Below are 26,404 nucleotides of genomic sequence, written 5' to 3'. Positions count from 1 at the left end.
ACTTGAAGCATTTTCATTTATTTCGAAATCATTAATACAAAATGTAATCTTGATTAAAAATATAGTACCACTAGTATCCCCAAACCCTAAAGGAAATTACATTTCAAGTTTTAAAGGAAGTACATTTTGAATTTTAAACTTAGGAGTGAGATTAATATATAGTTTAATGTAGAATAAAAAATAAATTCTTTTACTTTTGCCTCCGACCCCCAACCCCCTCCCCTCCAAACCCCTTCTAACGAAATTGGCCAAACTGATAAATTTTCAGTCAGCACAATCAATTTGAACTCAGTATGTAGTAGCATGTGGAGTTATGAAGTAAGGAAATTGTTATTTTTGTTGACACTAATTTATTTTAGTGCCATCCATTTACTGTGCAATTATTCTTCCATTTCTCAATTTTAGCGGTGCAAAACAGATCTATTGAAATTAAAATCGTTTTTTGTAGGATGAGAATCAAAATGGCTTATATCTCCCACCCCCAAAGCAAAATAATTCAGTTTTCATCCTACATTGAACAAATAATCTCGCCCCTAAGTACACTGACATGTTTTAAATTCAAAGGCAAATACATTTCAAACACTGAAGAAAACTGAATACATACAAATCCATAATATAACACTCCTTATCGTTCTGATTATTATATATACCAATTTGATACAATATGTAATGTGTATAGGAGAGTAACTGTATAATATGTAACAATTGTTCATCTGTGATGTAAATTATGGCCTTGTCATAGGTGATGATGGTGATGACTATAGGGTATAATTGATCATGATAATAAGCGTGGATTTTTTGTCTTCTTTTTAAACATTTATTTTCATCAATTATTCGGTCGCTGATATGGCATTTATACTTTATTCGGAAGTTCAGACCTAAAATAAATTAACAACCGAATAAATAACAATTAATATTCAAATAAAAAAAACATAGTGTCTATTTGACAATTAGGTGCGCTTTTGTGTATTGATGTAAGAAGTCAAGATAAAAATAAAAGTTGAATAAAATGAACATCATAATTCACTTAAACGACTTTACTACCAAGCCAGAAAGACTATAGATTTTAAATTAGACGGCACATAATTTCTCATCTCATACGTAAATTAAATAATGGTTTTTGTTAAGAATTACACAAGAAATATATATTGTCGACGCCGACAGCGCATCCACACATGAAATGTCACATTTTATGTCACTCAGAACGCAGATAAACAATTTTGCGTTTGAATCTCCCTTGTCTTATCAGACAGTGACATTCGGTTGCATTCAAAGTGAGGTAAAATATATCATTTATATGCTTACACACTGTCAGTGTGTATTTTGTTTTTATGTAATTAGATACAAATAAAATCTTGTATGAGACATGTGAGTGTATCATGCAGTAACGTTTTACTAATGATAAAGTTTGTGTACTGCCTACTTGAAACTATATTGTCACTCTAGTTTGGTAGTAACATTAAATGTGAAAAAGTTGTATTACCAACCAGTTTATATCCTAACAATAAAAAAATAATTTACAAAGTCAATTTAAGTAATGAAATGCCAACACTTTGTGAATAAAAAACACATTTATCATTCTTATTCAGTTTTTCATCAATTCCATTTATCTCTCTCCCTCCCTCCCTCCCTCCCTCCCCCTCCCCCCTCTCTCACGCTCTCTCTCTCTCTCTCTCTCTCTCTCTCTCTCTCTCTCTCTCTCTCTCTCTCTCTCTCTCTCTCTCTCTCTCTCTCTCTCTCTCTCTCTCTCTCTCTCTCTCTCTCGTTCAACTTACTTTTTATTGTCGACATTTGCTTATTAAAAAGGAAAATAATTACATTTTACTAGATGGCGTGAAAACACAAGCGGGTATGAGTAAAAACATGTTGTTTTCATAGTAAATTAGCATTTATGTAGCACCCAATGTGAATGATAACCTTAAATGAGAACGTAAAAAATACGTTAATACACCAAAAAAAAATTGAAGTGTAGCGGAAGAAATAACAGCTATGGTTTGCGAGAATGCTTCAAAGAAACATATCGGTTTATTTACTTGAACATTCCTGGTAACTTACTCAACGCTTTTCACCGGTATCTTTAGAATGTCCCGGCAACCATAGTGGAGTTGGCACAAGAAAAAAGAAAAGAGTTTCAAAGAAATATAAATACAACAACATTCAGTATTTAATGTGAATCGTTGAGGAAGATCAAATGTGATGAATTTTGGTGGCGATGGAATGTCGTGGGTGTACATGGAAGACACACACATATCGAAATAAAAACGAGGGGGTTAAATAAACAATAAAACAGCGAATGAAATATTGTGTAACTCACTGAATAACTAATTAATGTGTACTACACAAACATAGAATATTTTAAATAATTACATGTGTCAAATATTGAAATGTATAATGAAATTAATAAAAATAATTTCTGCTGATTAGCTAGGAGATTAATGGAAACGCAAATGAAATAAATTATGACCAAGAAAATAACAACAATAGTTGAATTTCAGTCTATGATATTTGCCACATGGTATCAATGCTACCTAATAGGAAATGATATAACAATATTTTGATATGATTGGTAATTACAACATGATTTCATATATAAATCAATTGTAGGGGATATATGATATATCGAATCAATTACACATAACTGCTATTTTTCAGATTATTTATTTTTGTTAACAAACTATTTTCAAGAGGTACCTTTTGGAAATCCATTATTGACGGTACCCATTTCCATTCCACCAGGTGGTTCTCCTTTCTTTAAACCACTGGCACTGGCACTGTCAGAGCAAATAAAAACTGGCATGTTCATATTATCCCTTTAAGTTTTAATAGTGGTTTTTCAAGTACAATGAATGTATTTTATTTCGTCTATTTTGCAAATGATTTCTAAATTAGTGGTAAGCATGGTTCAAAATTATTTTCACAAATTTACATATTTATAAAAAAAAAATATTTTTACGATAATTTGCTATATCTTCTCTTATCTCACTAAAAATTGTCCTGATTATAGACAAATAGTGCCTAAAATTTGGGCTTGGAATTTAGGGTCGTAGGGCTTAGCGCCGGAAATATATTTTGTTTCGTCTTTTTTTCTCGAAATGACATTTCTGAAGTTAGGCCCTTGTAGCACTAACCCCTTCATGAATGCTTGGTACTATTCAGCCTTATCTATATATGGATGTCGTAGATAATAAGAAAACTTACTTTTTGTTAGCTTTATCGTCTAGAAAAGAAACAAATAACGGAAAATGGAATCAATACAATTGAAATCATAGATTCATTTTACTCTTCAGGAAAGGTCTTTCCTAAGTTAAATGACGGGCGTATTTTTTCATTGGATCAAGAAAAATAAAATAAATAACTAATCATACAATGATGATAGTAAGAATGAACTAAAACCCATTTACCTAATTTGTACTGGTCACGTTTTCTCATCTGGTTATGATGGCGAACACAAAGCGCTATAGCAATTATAATAGTAAGCAACAGAAGTGCGCCCCCAGCGATGACAGCAATCTTGATAGAGTCAATAATATTATCTGTTTTAATAATAAAAAATATAGAGGAAAATATTGATATGTATGGCATAGATAATACAAAGACAATATTAATAGTCATACAAACAGCGATTATTTTGTTTTCTGTTCATTTAATTAAACAGTTTACTAGATATGCTACATTTAGTTTGTAAAGTTTCCCAAAAAATGTACAACTGATTATTAGAAGTATATAGGAAATGTATTTGTTATAACTTTATCCGAAGTGTAAAACTGGTAACATCATTTTGAATTCATTATATTGTGTTATTCTATCTTACTTTGTTCACACGTAACATTCCAGAGACACCACGCTTTGCTGTACTTTTTTATAAACGTGTATACTTCATAAATAAAAAACAACGCCTTCAACTGCAAACTGTGTAGTGGAAATGCATGTTCCAGATAATAGTTTAAACGAGTTCTTTTGTTTTATTTCTACACCAGTTATCTTAAGATAACATATACCTGTGAAATGGTGTAGGTCTGGTCACATTTGAAATTTCTACATCTATTGAGTAGCTAGCTATTGGGTCTATTAACAATATATCAAACCGTCTAATTATAGATGACGTCACGGTAAGTACCTATTTGTTGTCTGCCAACAAGCAACTAGTCAACTACTTAGTAAGCGTGTGTTTATTCTATAAAGTCACAAGGGTGCTTGGTTTGACAATGATGAATATATATGCTGTGTATGTACTTATAATACAAACAACTTGGCACAGTGGCACAACGAGTATTTAAAATTCCAACTGTGACCTTTTCAGTCCTCAATTTAAATTACACAATAACAGCAGATAACATTAACTCACCATCAGACTTTATTATGTCGATAGTATGGTTGTCAGTAGGGGCTAATTTATTATCGGCTACACAGGTGTACGTGCCATAGTAGGAGTCGTCGGCTACCACTACCTTCAGGATACTGGACACTGTTGATCCTACCGGTGGCAATTCTTCTATCTTTCGATTTGCCTCGTTCCCAGATATGATGCTATTCTCGTAATACCAGGTGATCGTCGCTATGGGAACAGCATCCGCTCCACATTTCATCTGAATCTCCTCGTCTTTCTTTACTATGAATTCAGTCTGGGTCTTTGAGTCATCGGTGATTGTCGGGGGATCTGTCACATGTACAGAGATTTAGTTTTAACAATTATATTTCTTGATAAATATGATTAATGCATATGAGGCCTACCGAAAAAAATCCAATTTTGTGATTTCGAGTGTATTCAATTTTAGAATAAATGGGGTGGGTAAATTTTCTATTTTATTTTTTAAATACATTTTTTATCATATCTGAGTGTCTAGTCCAGGAAGTTATGTTTTCTGGGTTTTTATATATGGTCTCTGTTATTGGTTTCATCTCATCAGATGTACAGCCATGACAGATTGGACGAACAGTTTTATATCGTCTTTATAAGTTGATGTCAGTTTCCGCATCTACTATTCTTTGCGAGGCTTCACAATTTCCGCGATTTTTATTACTTTTTGATCGAATACGTAAAAAAAAGAGTTAAGGGTCGGCGAGAAAAAGTGGGTGTGGTCGGGTAACCGGAAACGAAAAAAAAAAGTTTAGGCCCGACTGTTAGTCATCTGGTATTTGTGATAAAACATATTCATGAAGCTGAGTCATACATAATAAATTCACAAAAATCAATGACGTGAACTTTCTCATGCGTTGCATATATAAATATTCTAATCGCATTTGTGGATGTAATTAATGGGATTGCACTGTCATATTTATCGCAAAAAGGAAGCGGGTTGACACTGTCGATTGCGTTTATATGTACATAAACTATCGGAATATATAAATTGTTACAAAATACGATAGGGCTTAGAGTATGTCGTTATACTGATAACGCTATAAAGTAGACAAGTACGCTTTCCTTCTTTATTTGGTATTATGTATCCGATCACAACGCATCGACTTATGGAGTTTTAGTTCTTTTATTTGATTTGTTCACTACATAAAACACCCTGCTAATTAAAGTTCATTCACAAAGTTGTGATATGTAATAAAATGTGTCTATCAATTCTGACACTGTAAAATTGATTTAGGAGATGTTCACATACGAGACTTTCTTTATCGTTGATACATGGGACAACGAAATCGACACAAACAGAACATAACATATACATGACATTAATCCAATCGATCAATCAATCAATCAATCAATCAATCAATCAATCAATCAATCAATCAATCAATCAATCATCAATCTAGACTATAGTCGATAAGCCTATGTATCAGTCGATAGAGCGATACCATGACAGCGTGAAGCATTGTGTGTTTTACTAAATAATAGCGAACGGAATATGGTTTGTCTTGTCACAATATCGTGTTTGAGGAGTGGGTATCTCTCTCTCTCTCTCTCTCTCTCTCTCTCTCTCTCTCTCTCTCTCTCTCTCTCTCTCTCCTACATACCAATTTATTTATTGATTTATTTAATTTAAATGTGCTTACATTGTACAACGATGTCTCCACTGTCTGTAGACTCCATTTCACTATCATCGTAGAACTGGGTCACTGCTACGCATGTATAGGTACCACTTTGTGAACGGTCTATTTTATCAATAGTGTGTTGTAGTGGCGTTTCTTTCTCTTCTGAGATAACCTTCTGGTTATAAGTCAATGTTAGTTTGTATGGACTGGGTTCACCACCCATTGCATCACACCCGATGTCTACTTTGTCTCCTTCAACCATGTCACTCGATGGCGTAAACGTAATCTTAACTGATGAAGCATCTATGGGGAAGGAATATTAATCAACATAACGTCAATTTCCATATAAAATATATACTTGCAATTCAATGTCAGAAGCAGTTGCATATTAAGAAATATACCACACGGCTTTCATTTTTTCGACGCGAAACATGTGTGACATCACACTTACTTGTAGTAATTGTCAATAATATAACATACTGCTGAGATCATCATTAATTTGTTAGCTTTCATGTTATCATCTGATGGAGTGAAGGAGAACATTAATGTAGGTTGAGTCAACTGTCTCTTTGAAATAACATGAAGAAATCGTGTATATTTAAGCCTATATATAGCTACAAATACAGTATACACAGAAACTAACACACACGAATGTTACCCTCTGCCACTGTTTGCATTTAAATTAGTTTCAAGTGTGCATATTAGTACAGACTTACTAGTGTTATGTAAATATGTATGTGAGAATGAATGAAAATGGATGAAATTTATCGAGAATGACCGGTCAGCCGGTTTAGAAAATATATGAACGAAACCGTGTTCTAACAACAACAACAACAACAACAACAACAACAACAACAACAGCATCAACAACAACAACAACAACAACAACAACAACAACAACAACAACAGCATCAACAACAACAACAACAACAACAACAACAGCAACAACAACAACGACGACGACGACGACGACGACGACGACAAAACAACAACGAAACCACCCGGGTGTAAAACATAACGTCAAATGTAGGTCATTGTGAACATTGTATCACTGTAATGTAGAAAATGGAATGCCATTCATTATCACATATAACTCTCAAGTCCGTGTGACTTCCGTTGATTGACTAAAATTTGAATTTGTGATTTCCATAATAATTAAATCTTTAAACACTTACATTGCACTGTAACGTCTTTCATGTCCGATGCTAATCCTTCACTTCCGTCATAAAACGTTGTTATTGTACGACATTCATAAATACCGTCGTCAGAACGATTTATGTCTTTAACTGTGTGATCTATCGCTCGTCCAGTGGTCTCCTTTAATAATTCGTTCTTGAAATAGAGAACCAACCGAGAAAGCGTTCCATCGACAGCTTTACATTTTATGTTCAGATCATCACCTTCAATTATAGTCTCTGATACCTCGATGGTGACATTCGGATTATCTTATAATAAAAATATAGAATCAAATCAAATAATATTATGAATAACATATATTAGTATTAAATTTGAACAGGAAAAAATTAAGTTCAAGTTTTTATTTCGTTACAAAAGCTAAGTGTAATATCTTTTCTTGCTGTATTCTGTCAACATTATGACTTTAAGCTTTCCCATGTCAATAATGCACACATACACTTGAACATACCAATTCCGTGGACTAGAAATATTACAGCAATCGGCACTCGCTTTGGTCTTTTATTGACGGTTTATAAATATTTATAAATTTATATCATCACATCTTGAGGCCGGATTATCCTCAACGAAGACAGACATTCTCGCATGAATTATTTGCTAACTAACAGTTTGGAGAGACGGAACATTACCGTCAGCAAATCACACACGAGCAATAGAGAGAAGAGTTATTTTGAGTGTGGATGCAGGCAGGTATAACAGATTACCTACAGACTTGGTTGCTTTCAAAATGTATCTATGAAATATTCAATACAAGGTGTGATGATACAAAATTCAACGCAACGTTAAGATATACATTCTAAATGTGACACAAATACGTTGTTGTTGTTGTTGTTGTTGTTGTTGTTGTTGCTGCTGCTGCTGTTGCTGAGTGTTATTGTTGTTGTTGTTGTTGTTGTTGTTGTTTCATCGGTGCTGGTCAAATACTTACATTGGACTGTAAGGGTTGTTATTGTGTGGCCAGTCCCTTCTGTGTTGTCATGGTATTTATTAGTAGCTGTACATGTGTACTGTCCGGCATCAGACCTATCCACTTCCTGTATTGTATACGTCTCATCAGTAGATATTTGTTTCATACCTTCGGTCCATTTGTATTCAAATGGCAATGGGTTAGAAACAACTCCACATGAAAGCTGTACCTCCTCACCCTCCTTAGAGAACACATTATTATCCATTCCCTCTGGTGGGTCTGAAAATACACAGGATATAATTAGAACTTGCTGTTTCTGTTCTTAGAATCTGTTTCTTGGAATTGCAGTTTCCCGTAGTCTGGTTTGTGTGTTGATATGGCTATACAATGGATGTCTCTTCACAAAATATTCATTTAATGTTTTAATTTGTTTTTTTCTTGTTCAGAAAGTTTGAATAATAATGTGAGTGAGTGAGTGAGTTGTTGTTGTTGTTGTTGTTGTTTCTTTATGGGTGGGTGGGTGGGTGAGTCAGTCAGTCAGTCAGTCAGTCAGTCAGTCAGTAATGAGTGAATGAGTCAGGTAGTGAGTCCAAGAGTGAGTCATAGAGTGAGTCAAAGAGTGAGTCAGAGACTCAGGCACTCAATCCCAGTCATGCAGTTAGTCAGTCAGTCAGTCAGTCAGTCAGTCAGTCAGCCAGTCAGTCAGTCAGAAGGTCCGTTATTCAATCAGTCGGTCGGTCAGTGCAATCAGACAATCAACTAATAACATTCTTCAAGGAATTTAATATTTCTCACACTCAAACACTTCTTGATATGTGAGTGTGTATGATTAGCACCTTGTGATGACACTGTGAGGTGGATAATGTTGTCAGAACATGGTCAAATGGAATTGCCTTATTGTTATATAGAATCTTTCCTTGATGCAGTGTATGAATGGCATAGATGGATAAACATGTACATATCAACACCAATTCTACCATAATAAAAGTGTAATTATTAACGTGTATCTTATCAAACTAGAGAGGATGTCCTAGTAAAGAGAGATGCCATGTGTGTACAGAATCTTATTTGACAATCTAGGTAACCACCACAACATAATTATACATCAGTTTCAACTTACATTGTACATCTAATGTTATCCCAGAAGACTTGATCTCAGGTTGATCTGTCCAATATGTTGTATTTGCATAACATGTATAAGTACCACTATCACTTCTATCAGAGTTTGTGATGTTCAATGATGGACTGTTAATTTCCTCTCGAGATGGAGATAACCAATATACGTCTGCAGTTGGATTACTCTGGGCAACACAATTCGCGTAATAGTTGTGACCTTCGATGACCTTGCCATTTGTGACGTCACCAATCTCTGGATCAGATAGATCTGTAAGAATAAATGTATTGATCCAATTGTAGATATAGATAGCAGTGTAAGAGAATAAATACATTAGATCAAAACGTTATGATATATAGCCCCTGCAGGGGCTTGTGTCACTGAATGCTCGGGTGCACACAGGGTAATTCTGTCAACAATTGAACCAATGAACCAATTTCCTCTCTTTATTTGTACGTGTATACAAAAGGGTGGCATAGTATTACAACCTGTACTGTTGCAGAGAGTAGCTTACTTGGTTTTAGAACTTGTCTGTATATATTCACTTTCTCTTATTCGAATAAAATGAATACAGTATGGAAATTTCAGTGTTCAACTTTCAGTCAGCTAATCTCTGTCAGTCACTCGGTCAGTTAGTTAGTTAGTTAGTTAGTTAGTTAGTTAGTTAGTTAGTTAGTTAGTTAGTTAGTTAGTTAGTTAGTTAGTTAGTTAGTTAGTTAGTTAGTTAGTCAGTCAGTCAGTCAGTCAGTCAGTCAGTCAGTCAGTCAGTCAGTCAGTCAGTCAGTCAGTCAGTCAGTCAGTCAGTTAGTTAGTTAGTTAGTTAGTTAGTTAGTTAGTTAGTTAGTTAGTTAGTTAGTTAGTTAGTTAGTTAGTTAGTTAGACAGTCAATCAGTCAGTTAGTTAGTTAGTTAGTCAGTCAGTTAGTTAGTCAGTTAGCAGTTATTTATTTATACATGTATGCATTTATTTATTTATTTATTTATTTGGATGGTTATATATTGAGTTAGTTAGTTAGTTAGTTAGTTATTTACTTAGTTAGTTAGTTAGTTAGGTAGGTAGGTAGGTAGGTAATTAGTTAGTTAGCTAGTCAATCAGTAAGTGAGTCAGTCAGTCAGTCAGTCAGTCAGTCAATGCAAGTCTGTCAGTCAGTAAGGCAGGTAGTTACACACTCACTTGTAGTTTTTGATTTTATGTTGATGTACCTTCTTTTTTAAGGAGGAATACATAAACAACATTAACAACAACAACAACAACAACAACAGCTCACTCAACCACTCACTCACTCACTCACTCACTCACTCACTCGCTCACTCACTCACTCACTCACTCACTCACTCACTCAGAGCAAAATCAAAAGATCTGACTTAACTATACTAGTTATATAAGATAATACATACGTTAATCATGGATTGTTCGCTTTGCTTGCCACGCATACATACATTCAGAATTGTTACAGAATATTATGTTATAACAGGTATGTATTAGAAAGAAGGAAATAGTTGAAAATTAGACACTAAATATTAATCTGATCGGGTGAAAAAGGGGTTAATAAAATGAGCCAAGGAGATAAGATACTGAAATGTCATGTAGGATATTTATTATAAATAACAAAGGAAGACAGTATGGTAAATCACGAATCAAAAATAGGAGATAGATTCACTGGAAATAGATATAGATATGAGATAGATGAGACAAACACAATAGTGATTTTATAAAATGTTATTTATTACTTTTAAAAAGGTACAACTGTGACAGTTCTTACTGTTAAGTTACAATATCTGGGTATACACTTACATTGAACATCAAGGTTTAAAATTGACGTTTTTATTCCAGGATCTCCATTCCAGTATGTATTATTAGTTGTACATGCATATTCACCACTGTCACTTCTCATAGCGACTGAAAGAATGACCTCCTGACTGTAGGACTTCAATCCAGATGGTAACTGCCAATAAATATCTCCATCTGGGTTGGAATCACTTGAACAATTGCTGTAGTACGGCTGACCTTCGATGACCTTTCCATTGCTGATGTCATAGATATATGGGTATGATGTATCTGTTAAAATACAATTATTTCAACTTGGTCAATTATTGTTTTTAATTTAATTGGTATTGAATTAAGTTCTTTATGAATAATGAATATGTCGACAAACCCAGTCAAAACAATTACCAATATGTAATATCAACATAATACAAGATGTCAAAACATAACATAACATGTAAAACATAACATAACCAAGCATAATAGCATGACAAAATAAAGTAAAATAATTTTAACATAACACTACATTACATAAAAACAATATATATAAAGAAACATATCAGCATAACATAACATGGCAGCATACACTAACATGAGTAACGTATTATAATATATAAACACGTGACATAACATAATATAATGTAAAATTAGATAGAATAACATTATATACAATAACATATAAGCATGATATTACATTACATGATATGACATGATAATAACACAATGTAAAGTAATGTAATATGACGTGACGACATAATGTAACATAACTTAACATACCATAACTGAAAATAACATAATATAATGAATTATTACATTACACTAAATTACATTACATTGCATCACTTTGGACGAGTGTATGAAATCTACACAAAATACAAAACAGAAAAACGGAATTTACTGTTAATGTGATGTACAGTGTTGAGTTTCCGGTAGCACTTCAATGTGTTTACTATGTTTTTACATTTACACGATGGTAGTTGTGTGACCGCTACAATTGTGATCATGGTTTGCATCATATATAAAAGTGTCGAGGTTGCACTTGTAAACGTTCGTTTAGGAGAAGGGGAGGCGTTTTTTGGCTACTAAAGCGAACGAAGTTCATTTATCGAGCTTGTGTGATATTGTGCGATGGCGCCTTATCAAGAAATGATCAATAAGTAAAGAAAGGTGTAAAATATGTACATATTATTGTTAGACAATTGAGGTAAGCAAAAAAGAAGCAGTATACACCATTTTCAACTTACATTGTACATCTATGGTTATCCCAGAAGACTTGACCTCAGGTTGATCTGTCCAATATGTTGTATTTGCATAACATGTATAAGTACCGCTATCACTTCTATCAGAGTTGGTGATGTTCAATGATGGACTGTTAATTTTCTCTCGAGATGGAGATAACCAATATACGTCTGCAGTTGGATTACTCTGGGCAACACAATTTGCGTAATAGTTGTGACCTTCGATGACCTTGCCATTTGTGACGTCACCAATCTCTGGATCAGATAGATCTGTAAGAATAAATGTATTGATCCAATTGTAGATATAGATAGCAGTGTAAGAGTATGAATACATTAGATTAAAACGATGTAGTTATGATATACATCCCTTGTTGGGGCTTGTGTCACTGAATGCTCGGGTGCACACAGGGTAATTCAGTCAACAATTGAACCAATAAACCAATTTCCTCTCTTTATTTGTACATGTATACAAAAGGGTCGCATAGTATTACAACCTGTACTGTTGCAGAGAGTCGCTTACTGGTTTTAGAACTTGTCTGTATACATGTGCTTTCTCTTATTCGAATAAAATGAATACAGTATGGAAATTACAGTGTGCAACTTTCAGTCAGCTAATCTCCGTCAGTTACTCGGTCAGTTAGTTTTAGTTAGTTAGTTAGTTAGTTAGTTAGTTAGTTAGTTAGTCAGTTAGTCAGTTAGTTAGTTAGTTAGTTAGTTATTAGTTAGTAAATCAGTCAGTCAGTTAGTCAATCAGTTAGTTAGTTAGTTAGTTAGTTAGTCAGTCAGTCAGTCAGTCAGTCAGTCAGTCAGTCAATCAATCAATCAATACAAGTCAATCAGTCAGGCAGTCGGCAAGTCAGTAAATTAGTCACTCACTCACTCACTCACTCACTCACTCACTCACTCACTCACTCACTCACTTGTAGGTTTTGATTTTGTGTTGATGTAAATTCTCTTGACGAGGAATAAAGAAACAACAACAACAACAACAACAACAACAACAATAACTCACCCACTTACTCAATAACCCACCCACCCATCCACTCACTCACTCACTCACTCAGTCAAAGCAAAATCGAAAGATCTATACTAATTATAAACGATAATCCATATGTTAATCATGTGTTGTTTGTTTTGCTTGCCATGCATACAATCATAGTTGTTACAGAATGTTCTGTCATAGTTATAACAGATATGTATTAGAAAGAAGGAAAAGGTTGAAAATTAATTAGACACTAAATATTAATCTGATCGGGTGAAGAGGGGTTAATAAAATGAGCCAAGGAGACAAGATACTGAAATGTCCTGTAGGATATTTATTATACATAACAAAGGAAGACAGTATGGTAAATCACAAATCAAAAATAGGAGATATATACACTAGAAATAGATATAGATATGAGATAGATGAGACAAACACAATAGTGATTTTATAAAATGTTATTTATTACTTTTAAACAGGTACAACTGTGACAGTTCTTACTGTTAAGTTACAATATCTGGGTATACACTTACATTGAACATCAAGGTTTAAAATCGACGTTTTTATTCCAGGATCTCCATTCCAGTATGTATTATTAGTTGTACATGCATATTCACCACTGTCATTTCTCATAGCGACTGAAAGAATGACCTCCTGACTGTAGGACTTCAATCCAGATGGTAACTGCCAATAAATATCTCCATCTGGGTTGGAATCACTTGAGCAATTGCTGTAGTACGGCTGACCTTCGATGACCTTTCCATTGCTGATGTCATAGATATATGGGTATGATATATCTGTTAAAATACAGTTATTTCAACTTGGTCAATTATTGTTTTTAATTTAGTTGGTGTATTCTTTATGAATAAATAATGATTATGTCGATAAACTCGTCAGTCAAAAAAGTTACCAATATGTAACATCACCATAACATAAGATGTCAAAACATAACGTAACATATAAAAACATAACATATTAATATGACAAAATAAAACAAACTAATTTAAACATCACATTACAAAGACACATATCAGCATAACAATACATGGCAGCATACAGTAACATGAGTATTAAACTTAACATAACATACTAATACATTACATAACATATATAATGTAAACTTACACAACATTACATAACATAACATTACATAATAGCATGACATGACATAACATGACATGAAAACACAATGTAATGTAATGTAATATGATGCAACAACACAATGTATAATAACATAATGTATCGTAACGTCACTTAGCATAACACAATATAACATAACATAACATAACATAATATACATGTAATATTACATTACACTACATTACATTACATAGTATTACTTTCGACGAGAATATGAAATCTACACAAAATAGAAAACAGAATTTACTGTTAATGTCAAATACGTGTTGGGTTTCCGTTAGTACTTCAATGTGTTTGCTGTGTTTTTACATTTTGACGATGGTAGTGGTGTGACCACTGCAATGTTCATCATGTCGCAGTTGTAAACGTTCGTCTAGGAGAAGGGGCGGGGTGCCTACTAAAGCGAACGAAGTTCATTTATTGAGCTTGTGTGATATAGTGCGATGGTGTCTTAACGCGATATGATAAATAAATAAAAAATGTGTACACATTGTCAGACAATTCAGGTAAGCAACACAACATACATGTAATTATACATCAGTTTCAACTTACATTGTACATCTAATGTTATCACAGACGACTTGACCTCAGGTTCATCTGTCCAATATGTTGTATTTGCATAACATGTATAAATACCACTATCACTTCTATCAGAGTTTGTGATGTTCAATGATGGACTGTTAATTTCCTCTCGAGATGGAGATAACCAATATACGTCTACAGTTGGATTACTCTGGGCAACACAATTTGCGTAATAGTTGTGACCTTCGATGACCTTGCCATTTGTGACGTCATCAATCTCTGGGTCAGATAGATCTGTAAGAGTGGATTAATTTGGGTTGCTTCAATAGTAATGTACATTACATTTATGAACAGATTGGATTAAAACTGGTGTTTGATATACAGATATTGACTTGTTTGTGCCACTAAATGCTCGGGTGCGCACAAGGTATTTCTGTCATCAATTGAACCATTGTGCCAATTACTTCTTTTGATATTTACACTTGTACACAGAAAGTAGCATAGGATTACAGCACACACTGTTACGATATATCACTTACTTAGTTGTAAAACTACACTGAATATATTCACTTTCTCTTTGTTGAAGGTAAAGAGCATAGAAATCTCAGTGTGAAACTTACACTGTACATCCAGGACAACTATGGATGTCTTGTTTTCTTCTTGCCCATTCCAAAATGAAGTATTAGCTCTACATATATAGACACCACTATCACCTCTATCTGTCACTATAATGTCAAGTTCATGACTATGAATTGTATTGCCATCCGGTGATAGCCATGAAATGCCAGACACAGGGTTGGAATCAGCTGAACAATTAGCATAATATCTTCGACCTTTGATGACCTTTCCATATCTGTTTCCGTCATAAATCGTTGGATCTGAAATATCTGCCAATTATAAAACACATAATACTGTTAAACGCTAATGATTCGATGTATAATTCATTTTCATAATCATATGCTAAATGTACAGTTTCATTCTCGTTTAAGTAAACATTCGGAATGTCCATATCTGATGAAAGCTTATAAGCGCCTAAGTAAAAAAATGCTTATTCTAAAAGAAAACGTTAATGTAAATTAATTATCCGTAAAGTAGAAATTAAGTTAGCAGAATCCAAACGGAGTTGTAAAATCATGTTTGTTTTTGGCATATTTCTGAACACTCGTGATGTCATTTCTGATAATTTACTTCTTTTCTACAGGAAAGAGCAAACAACGGATTTTGGCACAAGACCATTTTCGTCGTAAGTCAAATCTATAAATTACGATTTTCCGTACTATCCGGTACCATCGATCGCCACCCACGGCATTATATATATGGTAAGAGATAAGGGTTAAGACAAGAAACAGTAACTTATCAGAAATGTCATCACGAGTGTTCAGAAATATGCCATTTTTAGAAAATGACAAAAACAAACATCATTTTAGTACTCCTTTTGGACTTTCAGCTAACTTAATTTCCACTTCATGTATATTTATTTTACATTAAAATTTTCTTTTAGAATGAAAATATAACTGTTAACAGTGAAAAATAACACATAAATTGACTTGTGCTCTTTTGGTACAAGCCCCTTCATCTGCTGTAGTGTATATATATCGTAAAGTGCACTATTAATACTAGTTAAATATGATAATACATAAAGATAATGTTTATATGTTGTTACTTCAGTTACTCACATTGTACATCAAGCTCTACGGTTGATGACTTTATCTCTGTATCATTGTTCCAGTACGTGGTGTTTGCATTACATGTGTATACACCCACATTACTTCTACCAGCTTCTGTAACAGTCAGTTCATATGTGTGCTGCGTCTCCCCACTAGGCAGTAACCAAGATATTTCTGACACCGGGTTAGCCTCGGCTATGCAAGTAGCATAGTATTGTTGACCTTCGATAACCTTACCTTTATTAAGTCCATCGTAAATAACTGGCTTCATTATGTCTATTTGCAGTGAGTTGTCCGGGGTTCAAGAGAAGGTCATATTAGTACATAAAGTAATGTGGTCGGTGTAAATAGAGCAGAGGCAATAAATGCCACAAAGTCGCAGGTATGTAAAAGTTAACAACATAATGTAAACATGGTATGTGTTGATTTGCAAATGCATTGCTTGATCTGTGTCGCATGCTTTATTTGAGTAGTGTAAGTTTCCCTGCTTCACTTTTAGCAGGTAAATTATCTTTTTCTCTGTGAGTGTAAACTGCTACAACAGTTCATACATAAAGATATGTTAAAATGTATTCATATAAAATAAAACTTACATTGTACATCTAAGGTGATAGTATCCTCCCCTTGCCTGATGTCACCGGTGTACATCTGATTTTTGGCCTTACATGTGTAATTACCAGCGTTGTCTAAAGTAGCATTTTGTATTGCTAATATGGTGTCATGCACTCTAAAGTTGTCGTCAATGTTTTCCCATGTGATATTTGCCCGTGGATTGGCATCAACGTTGCAGGTAGCTTGATAGGGTTGTCCTATGATAACTTTGCCATTACTGTCATCATCAATTGATACGTACGGTTCATCTGGGTTTTTTAAAAGTGGAGGATTAAACCATTATTTAAACATACTACCGTTATTCCATATAGTTGGCAATATCGGTGTAAGGGGAAACAAACTCCTGGATATCAAAGTAAAGTAAAGTCTTTTAAGTGCTTGAGTTCTAATGTATTCTAGCACTTCACAACCTGACGTGAGAGAGCATACAATTAGTCACTGTGAGTACATAGGATTAGGTCCTTCAAATGGTAATATCTATCCTACAAGGTTCCTTTCTATGCTTTGATATTGATGTTATTATTAACCTCAGAAAGTTAATCTGAATATTTTAATGATCATTACATTGTTGTCATGGAAACAAACTCCAAGTTGGGCTATTATAAAACAGAATAGAGTATTTGCCATATAAACTTACATTGTACATCTATATACAACTCCGATGATTGGCTGCCTCTGTCACCATCCCAGAATGTGGTATTAGCCATACATATGTATGTACCACTATCTGTTTTGTCGGAATATGCAATGTCAATGTCATGGCGAAGGGTGACTCGACCACCTGGGTATGACCAATACAGATTGGCATTTGGGTTCGCATCGGTAGAACAGTTAGCATAATAAGGCAGACCTTCGATGACTTTTCCATTATTTTTATAATAAATAACTGGAATTGAGATGTCTAAGGTGAAAGTAGAAGTAGAAAAAATTGTGAAATATTATGACAGAGTTTGAAAAGGGGCTTTATTAATAGTTACACAATTTTTTTTTACATTCTCTCTCTCTCTCTCTCTCTCTCTCTCTCTCTCTCTCTCTCTCTCTCTCTCTCTCTCTCTCTCTCTCTCTCTCTCTGTTGTGAGTTATCTAGACATTTCTGTATATAATATAGAGTCGCATCATGTTAATTAATTAATATAATTAGAAAAAACTTACATTGTACATCCAATATCACGAACGCCTCTCCAAGTCCAAGATCACCATTATAAAACGTGTTATTGGCTCTGCATGTATAGATTCCTGCATGATGTCTTTGAGCGTTATTGATAACCAACTCAGTGTCTTGTGTATTAACGTTACCAGTATCATCCTCCCATGTTATGTCAGCTGCTGGATTGGCATCAACTCTACAGTATGCTGTGTATGGTTGGTTTACAATTACTCTGCCATTACTATTATCGACGATGTCTACATATGGTTGATCTGTACAAATATGGCATGGCACGAAAATTAACAAAAGAACAGCTACAGAAGAGTTATATTAGCTCGTTGAAAAAAGAACAACAAACAAACAAACAAACAAACAAACAAACAAACAAACAAACAAACAAACAAACAAACAAACAGAAACAAACAAACAGAAACAAACAAACAAACAAACAAACAAACAAACAAACAAACAAAAACATGTCAATAATTATTTCGTGGCATTTATGTCTTAAAGTGTCTGTAAAATATCAAACTCTATACAAGTATAAATTCATAATATTAATAGTTGCCTGAAATTGCTATCTTACTTATCTGTGCCTCCATGTACATATTATTTCAGAAGCACGTAACTGTGTGTAATGATAAGATGATTTATAACTGGTAAATATTACGTCTAAAAATATATCTGACTTCAGTTATATGTCTATCTAAACTATTCAAACTATGTTTACGATAGTTTCGATTGATGACAACAATAAATAACAAATTGCAAATAAAACATATAACGTTACAACCCTTGGCACAAGCTTAGACAATGTAAAACCCTGTGAATGGTTTCGAATTGGTTTGTAGAAATGGCCATACTTACATTGAACGTCTACATAGACAGTGGTATTTGTTATTGCATGTTGTCCATTCCAGTAAGTGGTATTAGTAGTACACACATAGTTACCACTATCACCTCTACTCGATCCAATTATTTCAAGGTCATCGTTGTCAGTTTCAACACCCTGGGGAGAAGTCCAAAATGTTCTACCAACGGGATTGGTATCAGTGGAACAATTAGCGTAATAACTTTCACCTTCGATAACCTTTCCATCCGTGACGTCATATATAATTGGTTCAGATACATCTGTGAAAGAAAGAGTTATGTCATAACAAATATGTAGAACATTACCATTGGTTTATAATTGAATATCAATCATTGTACTTTGGACTTGACCTTTCATTTCATTTTGAAAATTATCCAATTATTGTATATCACACCCACTAAATGGGAAATACAAGAATTGTGATATGAACGTGCTGAAAAATATGACAAATTAGAAAGGAAAATAACAACCTTATAAAAGACAAACTGACATAATCGACGATAATTATATACGAGGTAGAATATGGAAAGTGATAATTATAAGACACAGACAGACAGACAGACAGACAGACAGACAGACAGACAGACAGTGAGTGAGTGAGTGAGTGAGTGAGTGAGTGAGTGAGTGAGTGAGTGAGTGAGTGAGTGAGTGAGTGAGTGAGGGAGTGAGTGAGTGAGGGAGTGAAAGTGAGTGAGTCAGTGAGTCAGTGACAGACAGTCGGAGACGAGGCAGTCAGAGCGATACACAGACACAAAGACATACGAAATACACAGGAAATTAATGTCTGGTTATATATGTATATGTGTGTGTGCGTCTGTTTGTCCGTCTCTCTGCCTATCTGTTTTTCTCTCTGTTTTTCAATGTCTGCCAGTCTGTGCCTGTGGGTTGGTGTGTGTGTTGAACTGTGTAGAAATATACATGCAATATCAACTTAAAATGAATATGTTGATTATATTGATAATAACAATGGTGATTTTCATAATTTTATTAATTGCTACTTACACTCAACATCCAAAAATATAGCAGATGACTTATTTTCAGATTCTTCATTCCAGAATGTAGTATTAACAATACACGTGTATGTACCACTGTCGTTTCTATTAGCTACTCTAATATCTAATAGACCATTGTACAGAGTAGCTTCTCCACGTAAAGACCAATATATATCATGTCTAGGGTTGGACTCTGCCGAACACATAGCGTAGTACTGTTGACCTTCGATGACCTTTGCTGAACTACTGTCATCTATAGTTGGTTTATTTAGGTCTAGAGGATCAATATAATATAACCATATGATCAGGGGAAAGTAATATACTGTGAGGAATAACATGTTGTCATTTATTTTTTATGTTCATGATTTACTATTGGTTATACGTATGTGACAATTTCAATAAAGTCCATATTTCCTATATTGATGGCCCTGCGTACTTATTAAAGGCCAAGTTCGGATTCGGATGACAATGTAGGTGTGAATCTCAGTTGTTTGTCAAAGTTTGAGAAAAAGCTGGTTCAGAGCAACATATCCAATAGATTCCTGATATCTCCACTGATAGGCAACGTTTATCATACGGGAAGCTAGAACTAACCAATCGACCTGAAGGAATAGCTAGTTGTTGCCGTCAGCTAAAGATTGATGGGTAAAGGTCAAGGGTTACAAGGATAAATGGTTAATATATGCTTCACTACGTTTCAGTTCCTTCTTTGTCTCTGTCTTTGATAATTTTGATGTGCATACATAGGTGTTTGGGCGTATGATTTATCTCCATTCACTAATTTATATAGATTGGATACACCTTTCAACAAGTTTAAACTTGTTGTATTCATTTGCATGTATTCACTTTCCTTTTAGGTTGGCAGGGTGAACCATAAATTGTCGCTAAGAAAGGTCAAAGGTTATTCTTACATTGTACATCCAGATACAGAGATTCTGTTGCCGTGCCATGGTCCCCAGTAAACACAGTATTATTAGCTATGCATGTGTAATTTCCTGAATGTTGTAAATCTACATTGCTGATAGCAAGTAGTGGTGTGTCAATCATAACATTATCGTTTGAGAAGTCCCATACCACATCAGCTGAAGGGTTGGCATCAACGTCACACCTGGCCTGATAATCCTGACCTCTGATGACCTTTCCGTCGCTTTCTTCGAGAATGGTAATATTTGGATAATCTATATAAAGGTAAATAATATTTAGGGGCGGGGAAAAATGGATATATCTTTGTAGCATTTGCAGTCAAAATCTTAAAATGGTCATTACTCTAAATAAAAACTCAAAAATGTAATTTTATACATGTATTGACGTACGTACTTACCAGCCTTAGTTAATTATACGTTCGATGAAGCGCAAGGAAAATACTTTTATCTGTGAATGAAGGGAGCACTATTCGCTTGATGTAATGAACCATGCCATAATGTTTACATTTACATTTACTCGAAAACAAAGTTACATGTTTTCCTTTCATCAATTTGTACGTATCTGACCAGAACTTTGAGGTGTATTAATGCTTTCGTAGGCCTAATAATAATTTTTTGTTCCGTTTACCCGACCCCAACTAGTCTTTCACTGCCGATCCTAAACTTTTATTTTACATATTCGAGAAGGAAAGAAAGAGAGTGGAAGCTGTTCTTCTAATCTGTAATGGATATACATCTGATGGGAAGAAACCAATAAAACAGAGAACATATGGAAAACAACGGAAAACATAACTACCTGAACTAGACACTCACACATGAAAAAAAGAGATATAATTTAATAAAATAAAAAATCTACCTACCCCACCTATTCTAAAGTTGAGCAAATCGTAATCACAGCTTTTTTAGTAGGCCTTACGGAGAATGTTGTGTTATCTTTACTGTCACTAAATACAAACGATATATCGAAACCTTAAATTCAATCTGTCTTTACTGGTGATTTAAATGTCAGATACGGAAGGTAGAAATAATAACCAGATCGTCCATACTTACATTGTACATCCAATTCTTGATATGCTATAGCTATTCCATTCGTGTCATCGTGGTATGTGTTTCGCGCAACACATGTGTACCTTCCCACATCCATTCTTGAAAGCGAGACCAAGTGCAGAAATTGACCGGTGTACTGATTTCCATCTGGTAGTTCCCAAAACAAGTTATCGACGACCGGTGGATAGCCATCGTCTGTCACGTAGCATTTTGATTGAAAATCCATACCTTCTAGTATAGTCGATGAATATGTAACATTAATTTGTACGACCGGTGGATCTAGAACGTGGAGTGAATCTTACTTTAACTATAACAATTGGCTCAGCAATATGATCGTTTTGTAAGATATTTATAACAAAGAAAAAAAATTGTACACATTTTAAATTAAAAAGGTTGGGCTCTTGATATGGGTCTTCACCATGGGTGTTACCATAGGAACACGTTTAAATGTTTCACTCGCGATTTAAGCAGGGGTTATCACGGGTTTTCATTCTTGCAACGTGTAAATATTTAGAAAAGAAGTGTGGAAAACGACTTTAAAGACAATGGGCAGTTTGTAAACACACTGTAGAAATTAACCAAGCACCTTTAATTCGTAATATTTTCGAATGTATAAATTTAAACTAACTACTTACACTGTACGATGACTTCAATTCTTGCTGTTCCTGTACCATTCGTGCCATCATGGTAAGTATTCGATGCATAACACGTGTAAGTAGCACTCTGTGATCTTGATATACTTGGTAACCGTATATATTTACCGTTAAATATTACATCATTAGGACCTACCCAATACCAGTGGTCAATCTGTCGTGGTTGTCCTTCTTCAGTGATGACACATTCAGCAATAAAATCATTCCCTTCAATTGCGAAGTTATCTGATTCACTGGTAATGTTTACCACTGGTGGATCTGTAGATGTAAATGTTATAAAGTCTATTTAATATATTAGTTACAACATGTGGATCTATACAGGTAAATGTTATATAGTCTATTTAATATATCAGTTTATAATTAATTTTCATTTTAATATTTATTTGTCATCATTTATTTAATTTCGTCTTTTTTTCATCATGATATGTTTAATATTCAATTGTTGGTGTGATTCCATGTATATAGATAGCCTTTTACTAAATGTGAATAGAAAGACATGTCAGCGAGGGCAATGTCACAGTTATAGTGACTGCATAACGGTTAGCACTCTTTACCAATAATTTGATGATGCTCAAGCCGAAGCAGTGAATGTATACATAGGAGGAAAACAACAAAAATAGCCCCATCTACACATAGATCGTCCTACCTGAGACAGTCCTAAGTGCTACCTGAGGTAGGATAGATTTATATCTACACGTAGGAAGGTTACAGCGCAGATGTCGCGCGTTCCGTCATGGCAGTACATAGGACGAAGTCGGGGGGGGGGGGGGTTCAGGAAACCTCTCAAAGGTGTCCTAAGCCAGGACGGTTTCAGGACGCGTTTGCGTCTACACAGGCTTCAAACTATCCTGATTCCTACCTCAGGTAGGATTTTTAGTGCCGTGTAGATGGGGCTAATGAGTGGATGATTTGTACACAAGAATTGCCAATTTGGTTATTACTGAATAGTAATTGTATGACATGAGAGCACAAAACGAGTGTATATTAGGTTGTCTATGCAACCACGTCTGTAAGTGGTTTTCTCTTCAATTGTTTGAGTAATCATGTAATTAACCTTCATTATGATATGTCGATCATGTATTATATTTAAATAAGAGTTCTGTCTTGTGGTTTGTCATCTTTAGAGTCATCCTTAAGAATTCCAAATTAGATAATAAAGAATACTGACTTGTGAAAGCACAAATGATTATAACAGTTGTGTTAGAAGAAATACCACAACAATACTTACATTCGACAATCATAACGGTTTCTTCAGCACAATTCAATTGTTTGTCTTCGGGGGGTGGTAGGGTTTCATAGAGTAAACAACAGGTGACCACACTACCATTGTTTTCTTTACCGACCCCACGTGTAACTAAAGTTGTACTAGTTTGGTTTACAGATGCCAGTATGTCATTATCCATCAAGATTACTAGATCACCTGGTGGTACAGCCTTCGTCATGGTACATGTGATTGTTATAGCATTTCCAGTCACAACCCTACTAGATGGACTGACGTCATAGGTTGGGCTCTCACCTGCAATAAAATGAAACATATTTCAAAATCATCAGATTTAGGTAATTATACAAATTGAAATGGAAGATATAACAAGACTGTGCAACATGGGATATTGATAACTATAAATGTATGTTTAATGATTAATAATGGTGATACTAAATTCATGAAAATTGTACATTAAAGGCATTCTTTAAAACGTATTTGAAACTGTCTGTAAGTTGTATTTTATGTGGTCTATATGAAAATTCCAGATACCGATTATTGGATATTTTATATTATGATATAGATTAGATTAAATTAGATTAGATTAGGTTAGATTATATTAGCTTACATTAGATTGATTAGATTAGATTAGATTGATTAGATTGTATTATATTAGATTAATTAGATTAGATTAGATTGGATTATATTAGATTAGATTAATTAGATTAGATTAGATTGGATTAGATTAGAATAGAATAGAATAGAATAGAATAGAATAAAATAGAATAAAATAGAATAGAATAAAATAGAATAGAATAGAATAGAATAGAATAGAATAGAATAGAATAGAATAGAATAGAATAGAATAGAATAGAATAGAATAGATACAGGCATTTTGGCTCTATCTGATTTAACCCTAGAGGGATCAAAACTTGTTATTCTCAGAATATACACAAATGACTTACCTACAACATGCAATGGTACTGTTTTTCTTAGGCTTGCTGTGCTTCGACATTCATGACTAAACTCCATGTTTGCAGTAACATACGGTATGTGTAGATTAAAGGTATACTGATCTCCAATGTCAGTAAAATTCACTTCATAATTTGAATCATATACAGTTGGATCAGCAGCTAACAACCGAAATCCCAATGTTTCATGGATGTACCACTTCCCAGACTCAGTGGTACGGCCAGTGAAACTACAATTGATTTGTGTCGATTGGTTCAGTAAAGCGATGGTCTCAATGGGTTCCTCCTTGAATTCAAGGGACAGTGCTGTAAGAAACCAACAACAGGATATTCACGAGCATGCATACGTAGTTTCTATGAGATGAGGTATAACAATCAGCAACACTGGCCATCATACGGATTTCATACACAAAGTGATGTATCTCAAAATTATTGATCAATGAATCTGTATTTGGATAATGATGTGATAATTATAATTATGAACACTACTATTGGAAATAGACATGTTCGATTACATGACTGTTCAGTCCGTCATTGGAACACTAATAGTGTGATGTATTTATTGTTTGCACCTTACCATGAACTCCGTATTATGGCCAGTGTCGCTGAATTGTACACATCATTTCAGAAAAAAATATATGACAAAATGCAGTTCATTTGCCAGTGTGAACACAACAAACATGATATTTGTTGTTTCTGTTGCTGTTGCTGTTGCTACGTTGTTGTTGTGTTTTGTTTTAGTTTCTGTTGTTAATGTTGTTGCTGCTGCTGTTATTGTTGTAGTTGTAGTAGTTGCTGTTGTTGTTGTTGTTGTTGTTGTTGTTGTTGTACGACCTCGTTACATTATCAATTATGAAAATTATGGACTACAACTACTCTAATAATTATATAATGTATAATAAACCGATGAACCGTGCAAATAACGAATGCATGGTATTCATTGATGTAAATTAGAGTACCTAACGGGACAGAAGAGCGAAAGAGATTGTCCAAGTGTGATTGAAATATGGGAAAGTAAATATATAACAACGGTTCAAGATCAATATTGTGATACATTACCGACTAGTAACAGAAAAGAAAGTAGTGGCGACATCGACTGCGTAGTGTTTATTCCTATTAAGTTTGTACGTAACTGTCCAAAGACACTGTATGATTTCATGTAATTGATTCCGTATGGTTAAAGATATGCATGATTTATGTAACTTGGTTTTACATAACTCTACTTAAACATTCATCGGAATACATCACATTCCCGCAAAATAGACGAGTCATACATATATAGGGACGTTACAGTTGAATTGTGATCGATAGGATTCGTCCGATATTTCTTATAATTACAGGCAGGTACACTTCCTGGATGCATCGCCTTGAAATCGAAGGTACACGGAAATTGTTCTAGACAATAACGCCAAGTCAAAAATAGAACCATTGTAGTTCACCTGCAAGTGTAAGCAGTACTTTTAAAAACGTAACACTTACT

The 26,404-nt window shown here is 34.3% G+C and overlaps 1 protein-coding gene across 1 annotated transcript in view; it reads right to left on the bottom strand.

The window, feature by feature from the left end:
- Positions 1-261: 261 nt before the first annotated feature.
- Positions 262-26,404, bottom strand: part of LOC144439987 (basement membrane-specific heparan sulfate proteoglycan core protein-like) — a 26,275-nt gene continuing 132 nt past the window's right edge. Inside the window, exons 1-27 of the mRNA XM_078129216.1 lie at position 26,404; positions 24,919-25,230; positions 23,981-24,268; positions 22,735-23,010; positions 22,103-22,378; positions 21,041-21,307; positions 20,140-20,403; positions 19,134-19,397; positions 18,272-18,538; positions 17,757-18,020; positions 17,101-17,367; positions 16,517-16,783; positions 15,461-15,727; positions 14,871-15,134; positions 13,712-13,975; positions 12,203-12,466; positions 10,989-11,252; positions 9,201-9,464; positions 8,102-8,359; positions 7,155-7,424; positions 6,001-6,282; positions 4,346-4,657; positions 3,402-3,533; positions 3,199-3,217; positions 2,692-2,771; positions 2,056-2,075; positions 262-878 (exon numbers count right to left, since the gene is read on the bottom strand). The exon at position 26,404 is cut by the window's right edge and continues 132 nt beyond it. Of these exons, the coding sequence (XP_077985342.1) occupies positions 2,056-2,075; positions 2,692-2,771; positions 3,199-3,217; positions 3,402-3,533; positions 4,346-4,657; positions 6,001-6,282; positions 7,155-7,424; positions 8,102-8,359; positions 9,201-9,464; positions 10,989-11,252; positions 12,203-12,466; positions 13,712-13,975; positions 14,871-15,134; positions 15,461-15,727; positions 16,517-16,783; positions 17,101-17,367; positions 17,757-18,020; positions 18,272-18,538; positions 19,134-19,397; positions 20,140-20,403; positions 21,041-21,307; positions 22,103-22,378; positions 22,735-23,010; positions 23,981-24,268; positions 24,919-25,230; position 26,404 (5,973 nt within the window). The 3' untranslated portion in view covers positions 262-878. The remainder of the gene's footprint in view (positions 879-2,055; positions 2,076-2,691; positions 2,772-3,198; positions 3,218-3,401; positions 3,534-4,345; positions 4,658-6,000; positions 6,283-7,154; positions 7,425-8,101; positions 8,360-9,200; positions 9,465-10,988; positions 11,253-12,202; positions 12,467-13,711; positions 13,976-14,870; positions 15,135-15,460; positions 15,728-16,516; positions 16,784-17,100; positions 17,368-17,756; positions 18,021-18,271; positions 18,539-19,133; positions 19,398-20,139; positions 20,404-21,040; positions 21,308-22,102; positions 22,379-22,734; positions 23,011-23,980; positions 24,269-24,918; positions 25,231-26,403) is intronic.

The sequence above is a fragment of the Glandiceps talaboti genome, chromosome 9 (assembly GCF_964340395.1).
Source record: "Glandiceps talaboti chromosome 9, keGlaTala1.1, whole genome shotgun sequence".
NCBI classification, from domain to species: domain Eukaryota; kingdom Metazoa; phylum Hemichordata; class Enteropneusta; family Spengelidae; genus Glandiceps; species Glandiceps talaboti.
Note: the sequence above shows the minus strand (reverse complement) of the source record. Positions and strands in the feature narration are given on the sequence as shown.